We start from the raw sequence: 15,230 nt of genomic DNA, 5'->3' as shown, positions 1-15,230 counted from the left end.
AAAAACTCTTGAATTCGCATGGAAACTCTCTTTGATCTCAATGGCTTTTATTTTTGGTTAAACTTAACCTGCCAATGTAATTATTTCATGAATTATTGACAGATTGTGTCACTGGGTGCAAACTGGCGTTAAATCAGCTCTGTGCATACAGTGGTCACACAGGCTGGTTGTTTCTCTACAGAAGTTTCTGGGTTCAGCAGGTCTCCCTGTTCCTCTCTTTCACAATGGGATCCTTTCCTTGTGAGTCAATGAGTAATCATTGCACAACGTTTCTCTGCAAATGAGTGTTTGAAGGGGCCTTGGCTGGATTGCACAAGCCTACTTGGTCAAAACCTCCTGTCTGCTGAGGGCTCACATGAGGGCTGGCATGTGAGTCACAGTGTGACTGTTTTGACTAACCAGAGGAGGCCACAGATCACCAGGCTGGGCTGCTTCCTCTTTGCCTGGGCTGCAGCATGAGAAAACACCATAGAAAAGCCAATGAACAAAATCCCATGGAACATTTAAAAATGCCCATTTCATTGCCACTTCTGACTTTTTCTCACACCATTTGAAATGTCAAGATACCTGCCCAAAGCAGTGCAGGATCCAGAGCAAGGGATGTGCTGAACTGTTGCAGCAATCTCCATGTTGGAGAATCAGTGCTTTGCCAGGGTTACCAAAACCACAGCATGTTTGTTCCAGGCAGGCTGTTTCTGCAGGCAGAGCCTGAGTGCCACTACTGAGCTGTGAGCTTGGAGAGGCAGCATCCTTCTCTGTCCTGGGTCATCCAAAATATCATCATACGGGTCATCTCCCAGCTTGTGTTCCCTGACAAGGGACAGCTGTGGCCATGTCACCCCCGTACCTCAGAGATGTATGTTTAATGAAATGTTGCTGGTGGTTTACATGATGGGACCAAACAAGCCAGTTGCCTCACAGCCTCTGAGCATGATCCACTCTGCACTGAGCCCTAGCACAGGATTTACTTCCAGGCAGTTTGCAGCCAGGCACAGTAATTTGCAATACTGTCAATAATTTCTGGGATTGGGAGAGCCATGGCAGCTCTTGCAAATCAAATCAGAGCTTTGCAGTTGTTATGCCAGAAGAAAACATTGCATATCCAATTTGAGAAAAGCCCACACAAATTCAAAGGTTCAAGGCACTCCTTGCATTTCAAAAACTGAAAGCTGCAGGCCTGATTTTGGGTCTAGACATTAGGTCAATTTAGGTCTGAGCCCATTTGGATTGCAGTGATTTAGCACTGTTTCCACAGGTTCCACTGACCAGCTCTATATCCCGTACTTCTCCCTAGCCCCAAGGTCCAGCAGGTGACTCAGATGTGTCAGGACACTGTTAGGTGTTGGAGCGCTTCACTTCATCAATCAGTTGCTTGACCCTGACAGGTGCAAAGTCTGGCTGCTCTGCAGAAATATCCAGCAGATCAGTCGCAGCTTCTTTCCTTCCATGTTTCTACTTTAACCTCTTACCCATCCAAATACTTTTAGGCTCATTGACTGTGAATGTTGTACTACAATGATAACCTGATCAGGCCAAGGATCAGGGGAGCATCAGGAGAAGCCCCAGTCCTGGACATCCAGCACCTCCCTGAGAATGGGGACAGGCTGAGGGCTGGGGAACTGGAGACCATTCCTGCTGTAGCATCACTGGGGCAGGGGCTGACAGCCCTGGGAGGCTGAAGTGGTGTCCTGGACCATGGGCAGGGTGGGGAGGTACTGGGGAGGCAATGTGGAGGCACTGGAGACAGCCCACACCTATGAGTGCCCTCAGGGCCCTGAGAACAGCATCACCTCCCAGTTTGGTACTGGAAATTTGTGTCTCAGGTTTAGCCTCGGCATCCCAAGGGCCACCCTGAGAGCAGCCCAGGCTCCCAGCAGAAGCACACAGCCCTGCAGGAGGGTTATGGCAGCATGAAGGAGGGCTTCAGCTCTGGCATCCTCCAGATGTGCTGCCTAGAGGAAGGGAGAGGTTCCAACACCTGCACATAGCAGAAGTAACCATGAATTTGGAGTCAGCTGTGCTGTCATGCACAGCAAACTCTGCACATGATATCCTCAAAACCAAGAGTGCTGTTACTCACTGTTCCTCATTCTTGGTTGTTGCCCCTTCCCAGCAAGATGTGCACACAGGCCATGCTGGCAGATGCACAGCTGGTTTGCAAGCTGTATGCAGATTTGGCTACAGCTGGGGCACATAGACATGGACATTTATTTCAAACCCCAGAGACTGAGAGAGGGACCAGAAATATGTAATACCTTTTCATCCTTGGAGCTTCAGGAATAAGGCAGACACCTTGGGCAACTTGGCCCAAGGTGCCATAAATCTCTTTCGAAGGTTATTGGGAGGACACAATAGCAAGTTTGAGCAAAACCCAGAGAAAAACACCTTTTTGTAATCAGAGCTTTGGTAGGCCTGATTCCAAGTTGGTGGAGCTGCAGTGGAGGTTACTGGCCTCCTTCATGCAGACAACCCAGTATTTTGTGTTCACAGTGGGAATTTTGCCTGCATGAAGGCACTCAGAAGACATGGACCAATCTTGCAATTAAGGCTCCTGCTTCCATTATCCAGTCTTGAAAAATTGTTTTCAAATTGAATGAAATGCATTTTTGCATTGATTCAATATATTCTCTGGGAATTTGTTCAGGGAAATTTAAGTCCGCAATGACTGAATGACTAAAAGAACACACAGAAAGGAGAATTAGAAAGTTCTGTTTGCAACAGCCTAAATTTATTAAAGTAATGATCTGGTGGGAATTACAGCTAGGATAACACTTGTGAAAATGACAGCCATGTAAAAAGGGATTGGTATTTAATTCTAACTCCTTTTGACTTTCAAATTTTAATCTGGTTTGATACTCTGGGCAAATTACTAAGTTCTTTACAAAGGCTTATTTTAAAATAATTGCACCATATCACACATTGAAATAAATATACAATTAACCAGACACTATCAAACAACCAATGTGAATAAAACTGCTGTACATTAAAACTGATAGTGAAGATGCTCAATCTTTAGGAAAAATACATTGATGAAAATGCCTATGCTACCTGATTTGAGTGACAGATAGAAGGCAAACCCCATATTTTTAGTGAAAGTACAGGGTCATTTTGCACTGTTTGTAATTATGTGGATCTCAAAGGCAAAGACATGTTGACAGCAAGACAGAGATGGAGTTCTGCTAGAGGTGGCAACCCGATGCCACTCATCATATATCAGACAAGACCCAGTTTACTCAGACTGGGTGAACAGATACTGTAAGGCACAAACACAGTCTTACCTCCAAACAGACTGAGGTGTGTGCAGGCCTTTCAAAGGCCCCCTGCACAGACGTAATTCACACCTGCCATCATTTATTATAAAGTAAATGTCCACCTTTTTGTAAGATCTCTGGATTTTCTCCACTGTTCATTTATGTTCTACAGTGTTGGCTAGCTGCAGCTGAGAGGTTCTGAGGACTGATACTTCAAGTTTTCCAGAGGATGAATGCTTTCCTGAATGCTCCTTTTACTTCTGAAAATGACCTCTACTGACGTTGTTCAGACACCATCTACAATTAGCCCATCTGCCCTATGTTGAAGGCCACACTAGAGAACTTCTGAGGTGAGCAGATACCAGAGGATCTCACAAGGTAAATTATCCAGCTCTTCCAGGATGACAGCAAAGACAGAAAAAAAGCAGCATGGCCCTTAGGAAAAATCTGACTCTTTGACAATTGGAACTGGTGGGGCTTTATGGTCTATTGGTTTATAAATAAAATGGAAATCTTTCTTGGTTTCACTCTTCAGCAGGGAGGCTTTGATGTGGTGAGGAAGGGCATCTTTGTCCAGCTGCAGCCACTGGTCATCAACACAAACAAAGAGTCCATAGTCCTTGGAATGGGACACTTCAAACTTCTCGGCACACTGCTGGCTCAGCTGCTCAGCTGTGGTGTCGTGACGGGAAGCAAGTGTCCTTGATTGACCACTGATTTCCAGAAAGGAGATACAGATGAAATCCTGAAGAGAAACACGAGGAGAAACCTTGCAGTTAACACAGTAACCTAGGACTGAAGAAGGAAGAATTCAGTCACAAACTCTAGCTGCCTAGAGCTCCCAAATATCCTCCAGTCATTCTCCAATGTCCTAGTTATTCTCTCTTTCCTTCTCTCTGACAGGCTCTGAATCAGCAAATACTTAAACAAGCACATTACCAAACAATTAGCACGATAAAGACACTGAAATTAAAGTGCTTTTTTATTATTGTAGTGAATATCCTTAGAGAACAATCTGCAATGGTTCACTCTCCCATCTTTTTACAATTCCTGAAGAAAGTGTTTGCAAAGAAGTGACAGACAAGAATAACAGATCACAAATGTCAGAGATCTGGCCTGAAAACCCCCCGTTTCTCAGAAACGGGATAGAGTTAGCAATGTGGTGACCTAGCAACTTCACAATCACCCAAACAGCACTTTGAGAGCGTGTCCTCTGAACTTTCTTCCATCAGTAGGGAAATAGCAGAAGTTATGATGAGAAGGCTGATTTACTTGTATTCTGTTTCAGGCAGTAATAACTGTTGTGACAACTTTAATCTTTCCAAACACAAAAGGAACAGAATTTATAGAGCTTTTGATCACAGTGGAACCTCTGTGTTTAATTTGCATCTGTGAACTTCAAAACAAATCCCAACCATTTTGTTCAGAAAATAATGAGGTTCCCTGGCAGAAGGGGAATTTCCAAATTCGTGGACTATGGGCTTCCAAACTACACTTGAGTATCACTGCAGTTGATTAAGGCAGGCAGAAGGATGGGCTGAGGCCTGCTGAACAAATCAGCAAGCTGTTTAGCTCTGCTAGAATGGGCTTTCATGTCTCTGATGCTACCCCTCATTCACAGGGTGGAAAATGACCCTTCAGCTGCTGGTGGGAATCTTGCATGGAAATGTGTCATTTGCTTTCTCAGCTATTGTGCTCCATGCTAAGTACTTTCTATGAGCTACTGCCAGAGCAGCACTCAGGGCTGGATATTTGTTGTATCTCATCTACCATTCACAGTTTCTGAGATCATCAGGGACTGGTTTGACTTCAATATGGGAAACCTGCAAAAGCATGGACTACTCTCCCCCACTGGAAACTTTCTCCTGGCTTTCCCCCCCGGCATGCACAATTTTCAGTTCTGCGCTGTGAAAGCTCTACAGAACCTGAGACACGGCCTTTGCTGCCTCCCTGTGGGTGACAATTTGATCACAACACATGGGGCTTGCAAGGTATCCTGCCTGCCTGGACCAGCCTCACCACAGCTAGAGGCCCAGAACATCCATCTGTCTTGGGACCCTCTCTCCCTGTTGCATGGGGATGTCTCAAAACTAACCAGACCTTGATTGGTCTTTTCTGCTGCCAGACAGGCTCTGGAGGATGCTTGACTGACTGACTCTTGGGATGTCTCAGACCCTCCTACAGCTTTACACCATCTAGAAGCAGCCCTGCATAGCCTGCTCACATCTCAGTTTAGCCCATGATTTCCCCAGGCATTAAGGGCAATGATTAAGAGGTTTCTGAGTCCACACCACAGCTCCTACAAGGAAAGGCTCCTAGCACACTTCCTTTGAGAATGGACAAAAAAAAAAAAAAATCACTTTGCAGTCATATTTAAAACTCCAGTACTATAAAATGTATTTCATAAGCGGTATGTATTTCAAATGTGGTATAGTTTTTTAAGATTTGGAAACATTACCCTAGATGTACTCTTCTAAGAGTGATTTCAATTAATTTCATTTTAAAATAATCACCATATGAAAGTTTTTAAGTATGGAGAAAGCATGCAGGCTTTTCCCCTAGGATATAGTGCCAGCTACCTGCACTGACGAGCGGGAAGCCCGGGCCTTGTTCAGCGTTCTCCGTCGTTCCCAGCGGTGGATGGAGTCCTGAACCTCCACGCTCAGCTGCCGTGTCACAGTGATTTTGTCATAGTTCTTGATATGCTCCAGGACCCCGTAGGTGGTTGTTAAATAATAGGAGCCTGCAAAATGTGACAGTCTTGTATGAACATCATACCTTCATGGGCCACTCAGTCCTGCTCCTGCCCTGCCTGCCAATGCCCACATAGGCAGCTGTCTGACCCTTGCACTGCCTGTGCCTTGCTGGAGAGGAGTGCGGGGGTCACTGCTGTTAACCAGGCAAAGGACACCTAATGACCAATGTCCTCCAGCTCCTCCTGCTGCTCATCAGTGTTGCTGCCCAGGCTGCTGAGGCTGTAGATGTCCTGGGAGAGAACACAGGCCGAAAGGAAAGAACTACAAAAACGTCTTTCACAAACAAGCTCAAGCCACAGATGTTTATTCTTCGGGCCATGGCCATCTTTTTGTTGTGTTTGACAGGGCCTATGCAACAGGTCTGTAACTTGGGCTCCTGAGCAGTCCCTGCAATGCAGGGAAATAGAAATAATTGTAGATTCCTGCAGGAGAAGCACAAAGCCTGGATCCAGCCCCCCAGCTCCAGCTACACTACTGGAATGTTCGGATATCGGAACTCCTGTGGGCTCAACACTGTTGAGGGATGTCTCAGACCTGCAGGAAGAAGTCATCCTCTGTTCCCTCCATTCTCTATTGACTACACAGGCAGCCCAGGCGTTCACTGTTCAGGGCTGCGGGATAAATCTTGGTAACGCAGAGAAACAGGGTAAAGTGGAAAAAGCCCTTTTCCTCAGAATCTCCCGGCTGCTGTGGCGCTGCTTGCAGCAGGAAATCAATAAATAACCAACTGCAGCCACAGGGTGGCAGCTGGGCCATGACGAAAACCGGCTTCAGCCAGAGAGGCGCAGGAAAGCGCTGACAAGGCCAGAGATGCTGCTCGGGTTGCAGGGCAGCCCCGGGCCAGGGCCCATGAAGTGCTGGATTCCCAGCTTGCCCTCAGCTGGGAAGCGGGAGGCTCGGGCCCGGGCAGACGCAGCCCTCGGAGCTGCACAGCAGCGGCGGCGGGGACGTGCCCTGCTCCGGGCCCGGCGTCCCGGGGCCTGGCAAACGGGAACGTGCCCTGCTCCGGGCCTGGCAAACGGGGACGTGCCCTGCTCCGGGCCTGGCAAACGGGAACGTGCCCTGCTCCGGGCCTGGCAAACGGGGACGTGCCCTGCTCCGGGCCTGGCGTCCCGGGGCTGGCAAACGGGGACGTGCCCTGCTCCGGGCCCGGCGTCCCGGGGCCTGGCAAACGGGGACGTGCCCTGCTCCGGGCCTGGCAAACGGGGACGTGCCCTGCTCCGGGCCTGGCAAACGGGAACGTGCCCTGCTCCGGGCCTGGCAAACGGGGACGTGCCCTGCTCCGGGCCCGGCGTCCCGGGGCTGGCAAACGGGGACGTGCCCTGCTCCGGGCCCGGCGTCCCGGGGCCTGGCAAACGGGGACGTGCCCTGCTCCGGGCCCGGCGTCCCGGGGCTGGCAAACGGGGACAGCTAACACCTGTTGTGACGGAGTTTCACGGCGACTGCAGTGCCTCTAGATGGCAGCAGCACATCGCCCATCCCTCCGGCAGCCCGCGGCTCCCGCCGGCTCCTCAGGCACTGCTGAGCCCATGGTCGGAGGGGCTGGCTGCTTCAGGGAGGCAAAGCACTTGATTTAAGAGCAGTATTTTTAGAGCACCATGAAACTTTGGTGTAGGAGAGGAGAGACCAAGACACTACCATTTGACTTCCTGTACTCTGGTGGATCGATGAGGAGTGTCCTACAGTTTCGAAGGTCTGTGCCCAAAACACTCTTTTTTCTTTACTGTCTCCCACAAAGAGGTTTGGAGAATTGAGTAAGAAGCCTAAAAGTGACACTTTTCTCCTCTTAAATACAGTTACTACCCCCCTTTGTCTGTCATTCAATATTTCTCCTCTGCTGGCTGAGTCAGAAGTAGCTGTGATGGGACCTGGGACAGGGCGTATCCCTTCCCTCAGAGCCCAGGGAGACAGAGTTCTGAGTCCCGCACAACCGGAATTCATCACAGCTTTTTTAAGAATGAAGTCTTTTCCCGCTTCCAATTTCTTTATTTCCATCCAGTTGCTCCCTATAATCTGTCCTTTCCCTTGTCCCAGCAGTCAGCATCACCATTGGTATTAAATGAATTCAAAGTATATTTTTCATTTGGAGGCAAAATTGAAGTGATTTTGTATACTGACCTATGCAATTTCACAGTTTTCTCACTTCTGCTTTACTTCTTTCCCTTTAATTTCTGTACCTGAACGCCTTTTGCTTTGAAATTCAACTTTGAAAGGCCTATCACAAGTTAACTTTTGGTAGTTCTACACTTTGAAATCTCAGAGCTGCCTTCACCGATGTTCTTCTCCACCCCCCCGCCCCCCATTTCTCATATCTGCAGTTACTTCCAGTGTCCTTTCTAAGGTGGTTTTCCAGTCAGTTTGATCTGTAACTCCCTCACAAAATTTTCCCTTTTGACTGGAGTGCACATTTCACAGAGTCTTTGCATCTTTGAGCTAAGAGAACTTTCCCAGCCAGCTTTGCTTTCGATATCTTGAGCTCCCCAACCCATATGACTTCAACCTGGTAGTGTGCCACTTTGGAATGAAGAACCTGTGTGCAGAGTAGTCACCAAAAGCAGCTTGGTTATGTCCACAAAATGTTGTGCTTCAACTTTTTTTTTTTCTGCTAAGAATTCTTTTCAGCAGAAAAACTAGCCTGTGCAGAAACACCTTACTGATGTACTGTATTGCTACAAATCATCCTATTAGGACTTACTTTTGTCCACTCTGCACTGTAGTGGGATGACATGCTTAGTTTCAGACTTATATCCTCGTTTAATATAAATAAAATTAGTCTGCTGTTGTTCATCCAGGACTCCTTTCTAGAACCTTAGTACTTAGCAAAGTTTAAAATAAACCTCATTTGATTGGTTTAGTGACTACTTGGTGATAAATTATCTGTGTTCCTAATTCAGAGTGTGCAATTGTCACTTGGGAAGCATGTGCTTTCCAAGCTATATTTAAGAAACTAGAGGCCCACAGTTCCCTGAGGTATTTATCTTTCTGATAAGAAAGGTCTTCAGTCACTTCCAAACTCAATATTCCTCTCTAACCTATTTTATCTTGCTATGATGCTCAGTCACAGAACATTGTCAGAGGGTTTGCTCAAATTTAGGAGTAGAGTGACCATAAGAATGTAGCCCTCAGGCATACACATACAGTGCAGTTTAGGAAATGTGTTCTTTTCTCACTGGAACAAATAAAAGTATCTGCACAATAGTTTCCAGCAGCTGTTTAATTTTAGCAAAAATCTTCCAGCTTTTCATCCGTTGGGCTAAGGACCACAAGATGTCTCTGTTTAGGTTGCTAATCCAGCACTCAGTTATCATTTATCATGAATCCTTGCCTTTATAGCTTGTGTTTTAAGGCACTGCACTGCTTAAAGGAGTTAAAAACGTTTGGTAATAATTTTAGAGCTTCATATTTGAAAAGATTGGCCAAAGCATTTTGTCCACAAAATCTAGCCAGAGCCCTGCTGCCCCACTTTCACAAGCACTGAAGTGAGACAAATGATGATTTCCAAAGTGACTATCCCATGAGAAACACTGTACTCTTACCTTCTCCTAGCTGCAGAGCCGGGTCCATGAGCTCCATCATATACTCCACATTCAGAAGGACTTCAGTCAAGTTGCTGCGGGCCAACACATACATGAGCACAGGGAGGAAGTCATCTGCACCGTAGGGCTTTCCTGAGCAAAGAGAATCACAGCATGGTCCCAATAGCACCACAAATTCATGTTTCCACACAGTAGCGAGTCCTTTGCAGACTTTAAAGTTATCTGAAGAGTTAAAGCTAAAAAGCACCAGCAAAGAAAAAATGCTGAAAACAGAAATTTCATTTGATACTGATATCAAGACTGCAGTTCAGGTTGTCAGTATTAATAGGGAAGTTGTCTACATGCATAAGGGGTATTTTTTCTCTTAGGCTTACTCTATGTGTGATACCAAAAACCAGAAAATAAAATGAGACAGCGGTTTTAGGACTTAGGACTTCTGTGTTTACATCCCTTCAGAAGGCAAAAGCATGATGCTAACTAAAAACAGTCTCCCAAGAGCTGGGATCCATGAGGAATCATCTTTCTAACTATTCTGTCTAGCTAAGAAAATAGAAAGATTTTCACATTGGACTTAAACCTAGTTTTTGAAATTGGTGTGAAGCAGATGCTTAATATTTCCTGTGCTTAAAACATTCGTATCAACTAAGTTAACAAAGTGATCTAATATACAGTCTGTAAGAATTCTTTGGGATCTCTAAGGACAAAAAAACCATGCTAACAGTCATCATTATAAATAATTTCTACTTAAAATAGAATCCAAACTGAAGCTTCCCTGCATAAACCACAAAGAACACAAGAATTAACTTTTCTCATTTGAAAGATACTTTCACTTTCAACCAAAATGTCATAAATTCATCATGGAAAACCCACAATTGCAAGTTCCTTACCAGACCTATCTTCCCAACATTCAGAGTTGACCATTCCTCTTAACCTAATCTGCTTTCATTCTGAATGTCTTTCCTCAGACTGTGGGGAGTTTTTTCTCACCTGTGCACTTGGATATGTTGGTTTCATGGACTACGTGTGTCTCACTTGAGAACTGCTTGTCTCCCCTCAAGGAATCAAAGCTTGATGTAGTTTTGGTGAAATTATGCTCTAGCCATTTTTGGCCCATAGCACACATGCTCTTCCATGGTAGGGCATACATTCCTATTTCTCAAATGTTCCCACTGACTTATTTCAAATATTTGCCATGAGTCAGATTTCTTTTTTTGTCATTCATAGCTGACGCAGATTCTCCACTGGCAAAGAAAGATATTCTTCTGAAGCCTCAAATAAACATAAGCTTAGCCCCTGACTAAAAAAAAAAAGAATTGTGGCTTTGAAATAAACCCAGTAATACATCTAGTGAACAGAGGGTTGATCCATTTAAAACAAAGTGTTAGAGAACGAGAGATTGTTAGGGCTGTAATTCAGTCTGTTTCTAACAGAGCCCACACACACCACAATATAGACTATTAACTTAATGAAAGCTGGATTAACACTTTCAGTTCTGACTGCTTTGCTATGGCTGCCTTTAGTTAAAAGACATAGACTTAGGTCTTCAACAAAATTCCATGTCCCCATTCATCAGCTTCTGGTGTCAACAGAAATGAAAGTTAGAGGAAAATTCTCAAGAATGCCTACAGACTCTGTTTCTGTTTTGTTGTCTGAGAAGTGGTTGTGTATACAATTGGGCATGGAGACAATTCTTTTTCATGCTGTTTATCTCATTTCTGTAAGCTGATTTAGCTGCTCTTCCCTCCCATCCTTGGTATAAACTCTTCTCAACCTTAAGACTTCATCAAAATATTATTGGACTCACAGCTGTTTATTGCCTTAAATATGAAAATCTGATCTACAGTTTCTTTTTGAGTAATAAATGCTGAGCAGGAATGGCTGACTGAAATAAAGAACACATGTTCCATATGCTGTATGGTCACAACCTGTGTAAATTACTAGGCAGCACCTATATCCACCTGTGGCTATATGACACCCAACTTTAAATACCCACATCCTTAGCAAAAGCTGAAGTCAGCTGATTCTCCCCTGTTCTCCTGGCCCCTAAAGGAGCTTGATGCACATGGCTTTGACATGTACAGCCAACATCATTCCAACCATGGCTCTGAGGTGGTCTCAGTCCATCCATGGGGATAATAGGTGCTGTCAGCCACTCAAATATGAAGAGAAGCAGGAGTCTACAAAGAGATTAAATAATGCCTATGAACCAAGATACCTGAGAGGTTGCTTCAGCACTGTGTTAACCACATTCTTCCTCTGCCATGAAAGGCAGCAGGGCACTAACCAGTGTCCATCTGGGAGCTCCAGCAGGAGTATTCTATGCAGGCTGCTGCCTCCTCAGCTTTCAAGCTGGGCCTGAGCCAAATTCCTAGACCTCTGTGTGGCTTCCTCCATCCGTGGTCTCTCACAGAGGGGAATTTTTGCAGCTGACAGTTAAATCTAGCACTGACCCTGCCACTGCTCTCAGTGACAGAGACTGAATTTGCCTATTCAAGGTGGTGGTGTCCTGATCCAGATATGACTTGCTTGATTTCCCCTTCTTGCCTGTGGGGTCAGAAAACATTTATTTCATAAATATCTCTAAGAAGCTTAAAATAAGCCTTCTCTTCTGCCTCAAACTCATCCTATTATGTTTATAGCAAAGCAAATACAACGTCAGCTCCTGGCTGGGATGCAGCACTTGAATAGATGACTATTAATTAAATACATGATTTAAAGCAACTGGAATTCTGCCCAGGCCTCCATAAAGAAATTACAGCCTATTTTAACACATTCGTGCATTTCTTTTCTCTCTATGTATATTCTGAAAACCAGCAGACAGGGGTGGTGCCCTGCACCTTGCTCTAATATTTTACAAACACTACCTTGATATCTAAAAGCAAATCTCCACAAAGTATGAATTTTAGCCTTTAGTTTGTAGCTGAAGCCTGAGGTGCAGAAGGGTTAACTGGGATTTGTTCAAGATCTAAAGAAAGGATTGTGACTTTCCTTCCACACACTACCATTTTTCTGTCTCTTGTCTATCCCATACATACAAACCTTTCAGCAAGGTTTAATTTGTGATATAGTGAATTAAGTGAGTTAATAGATGCAGACAGCATGAATTCACTTCAAAAATGTATGGTTTAGAGATCAGAGAAATTCGCTCCCCATGAAAAATATGAACTGGCTCTTTGATTCAAATGTAGAAATTGTGCTAAATGGCAGAAAACCTCAAATCTCTAGTCCATCAGTCTTCATTAAAAGTAACTTAAATACAAATATCCTCTTCCAAAATATATAAAAGTAAACCTGTTATGTATAGCTTTATTTTCCTTCTCAGAAGTTAGATATGATAATAAGCAGTGTAATGGGATTGCTCTGACAGCTTTAGGAGCTTCTAGGTTGAGCTCTTCAAAGTCTGCTGAAGTATTGGAGCCCAGTTTCCTTTCCACAAGCTCAGCTATCCCACTGAAGACACAGCTTTGCTTTCTGCCCACTGCAGAGCCTTATAGGAGTGCATCAGGGCAGCTAATATCTGGCTGCTCAGTTCTGTAGGGGTGACAAAACTCATAGGAAAAAGTAAGGAAGAGAAATATTCCAATGGAACATATATCCTATCTATCCTCTTTTTCTAAAAGCAGACTATGCATATTATCCATGTAAAATTATGCAAAAGAAATTATTAAATTGAATGTTTTGGTCACCTAGCCAATTCCATAATTAGTACAAACTATAGTTTTGAACTATATAGTCCAGCTGCCCGTGCAGTTCAAAGATAGCCCAAAAATGAAGCTTCATAACCTTAGGTAGGTCACAAGTCAGAAATGTTGCAGTAAGAAAATTGTACCTCTGTTCTTCTTGAATCTCCTTTGAAAGCAGTCTTCCCATCTTTCAAACTTCCAGCCTAAACTTAGAGATTTTCCATCCCTGATCTTTCTCACTCGTGGAGAAATTCGGCCTGTTAGTCTAACAATTTGTCTCCATAAACCAATGCTATTGCTGCTTTGTTTTTCCATCAGTTCTCTTCCACAGAGGCAGCTCCCAGGCAGCACAAGGTGGGTGACCCAGGCACACCACTGCCAGTACACACCACATGTATGGTAGATTTGCATTGTTTCTCACTCTACAGGTGTCATTTGCATTTTTGATGAAAAGCAGAGATTCTGATTCTACTCATATCACACACTATACCTTTAATCTTTTGTCTGAGTAAAGGTATTTCCAAAAGATACATAATAAGGGCTTTTTTTCTATATAACATTACTATGTTTCTACATAAATCAGCTATGTGCCCAGCTGTCCCTGTGCATGTTGCAGCATGCCTTCCAAATGTAAGAGCTGCATGATTCCTGCCTCTTACTTTTTCTAGTGCCAAAAAAATGTCAGCCATTTTGTGGGACATTGATTTTCAAACTCTATTTTTTCAAATTCATTTTATTCTTACTAACCATTCCTAGTATTTTTAGCAGGCAGGTTATATATTTTCAGATTGTCGGTTTTATTCTTGGAGACATATGTTTCAGTTATTTAAGTTTGCATAGAGGTTGGAAAAGCTCGGTGAGACACCTCAATACTATCATAATTGTGCCTTTATTATGTTACTAATATCACTGCCTACATAATACAAATGAGCATCTGAACCAGGGCCCCTTAATTGCTTTTATAGCCAGTAATGAATTAATCAATATTGTCACTGGAGTTTGCCTTGAGTCATCTCGCTCTAAAGCAGAAATCTATATGTAGCCAGATGAATCATCTGGACTCCATGGACTGACTGCACAATGTGTGTGATGGGAATCTGGGCACGATACACCTCTGTGGCCACCTATGGAGAGATGTAGCCAGAGATCAGTCCTGCTTCAACTCTCTCATGGAGCTGTACTCAGTGGTCTCTTGAGAGAAAGGTGTATGACAAAGACTGTGAACTTGCCTTCCTAATTCCTTGTGATGAATCGCTTCCACAAGCTGGAGGAAGAAATGCTAGTTTAAACTAGTTTAGGATCTGACACATTCAGTTCTTAGTCTTAAGTATCAGGGATTTCAACTACAGCAAGTTTATCAGGCAGATTTTGTCATGTAATATGAATTGTAATCAAACCAAAGATCTCCTCCTTTCTTAAAATGTCTTGATATAGATGGAGTCAGTCAAGGCAGACTTCAAAGTTTCATTACTCTTTCAGCAAGGCAAAGATGGGCACAACCACAAGTACAGATGTTCCTGAGTAAGCCTGTCCTTGGTTTTAAAGGAAACTTGGTACGTCTTGGGACATCCTGGCCAAACCTGGACTGCTGTACATGGGTCTCAAAATGTTAGAAAACTTGTATTTTCATATGTATCTGAAAAGAAAAGATGCTTGGTTAAGTGGTGTTTGCATTTTGCTCTGAGAAATGAAACCATATTCTCAGGTTGGCTCATCCTATGGCCAACCTATATTGAATTAAGACCTGGCCTGAGCTGACAAATTGCAAATTAAGCCAGCTAATACAAGTAGTTTCCATGTTATAGAACAGGTAATGTTTCCGGCAGAGGTAGACTGATTTTGATCCTGTAGCAGAGGGAATGATTAGTGTTTCACCTGCTCTGATTTTGGAAGAGGAGGGAACTTTTTAACTGAGCAGTGAGGAAAAGGAGTGAAAAGGAGAAGAAGCTATTGCACAGGAAGCTGAGCATGGCCTCTGCTCTTCCTGTGTGAAGAACACTGTGC

At 44.2% G+C, this 15,230-nt stretch overlaps 1 protein-coding gene and 1 long non-coding RNA gene across 5 annotated transcripts in view; one reads left to right on the top strand and one right to left on the bottom strand.

Annotated features, from left to right (window-relative positions):
* Nucleotides 1-2,706: 2,706 nt before the first annotated feature.
* Nucleotides 2,707-15,230, bottom strand: part of RIN3 (Ras and Rab interactor 3) — a 64,765-nt gene continuing 52,241 nt past the window's right edge. For 3 of the 4 annotated variants that reach the window (XM_023927678.2, XM_086893072.1, XM_086893073.1), the window contains 3 exons: nt 9,544-9,675; nt 5,831-5,994; nt 2,707-3,996 (listed from right to left, as the gene is read on the bottom strand). In XM_023927678.2, coding sequence (XP_023783446.2) covers nt 3,688-3,996; nt 5,831-5,994; nt 9,544-9,675 — 605 coding nt within the window. In that variant the 3' untranslated portion in view covers nt 2,707-3,687. Of the gene's footprint in view, nt 4,047-5,830; nt 5,995-9,543; nt 9,676-15,230 lie in introns of all 4 variants that reach the window. The other variant, XM_023927679.2, reaches the window with a different exon arrangement.
* Nucleotides 5,982-15,230, top strand: part of LOC111929873 (uncharacterized) — a 69,017-nt gene continuing 59,768 nt past the window's right edge. Inside the window, exons 1-3 of the long non-coding RNA XR_015288030.1 lie at nt 5,982-6,366; nt 6,436-7,186; nt 7,418-7,700. This is a non-coding gene — a long non-coding RNA (uncharacterized LOC111929873). The remainder of the gene's footprint in view (nt 6,367-6,435; nt 7,187-7,417; nt 7,701-15,230) is intronic.

Source organism: Cyanistes caeruleus, chromosome 6 (genome assembly GCF_971803275.1).
Source record: "Cyanistes caeruleus chromosome 6, bCyaCae1.hap1.1, whole genome shotgun sequence".
Taxonomy (NCBI): domain Eukaryota; kingdom Metazoa; phylum Chordata; class Aves; order Passeriformes; family Paridae; genus Cyanistes; species Cyanistes caeruleus.
Note: the sequence above shows the minus strand (reverse complement) of the source record. Positions and strands in the feature narration are given on the sequence as shown.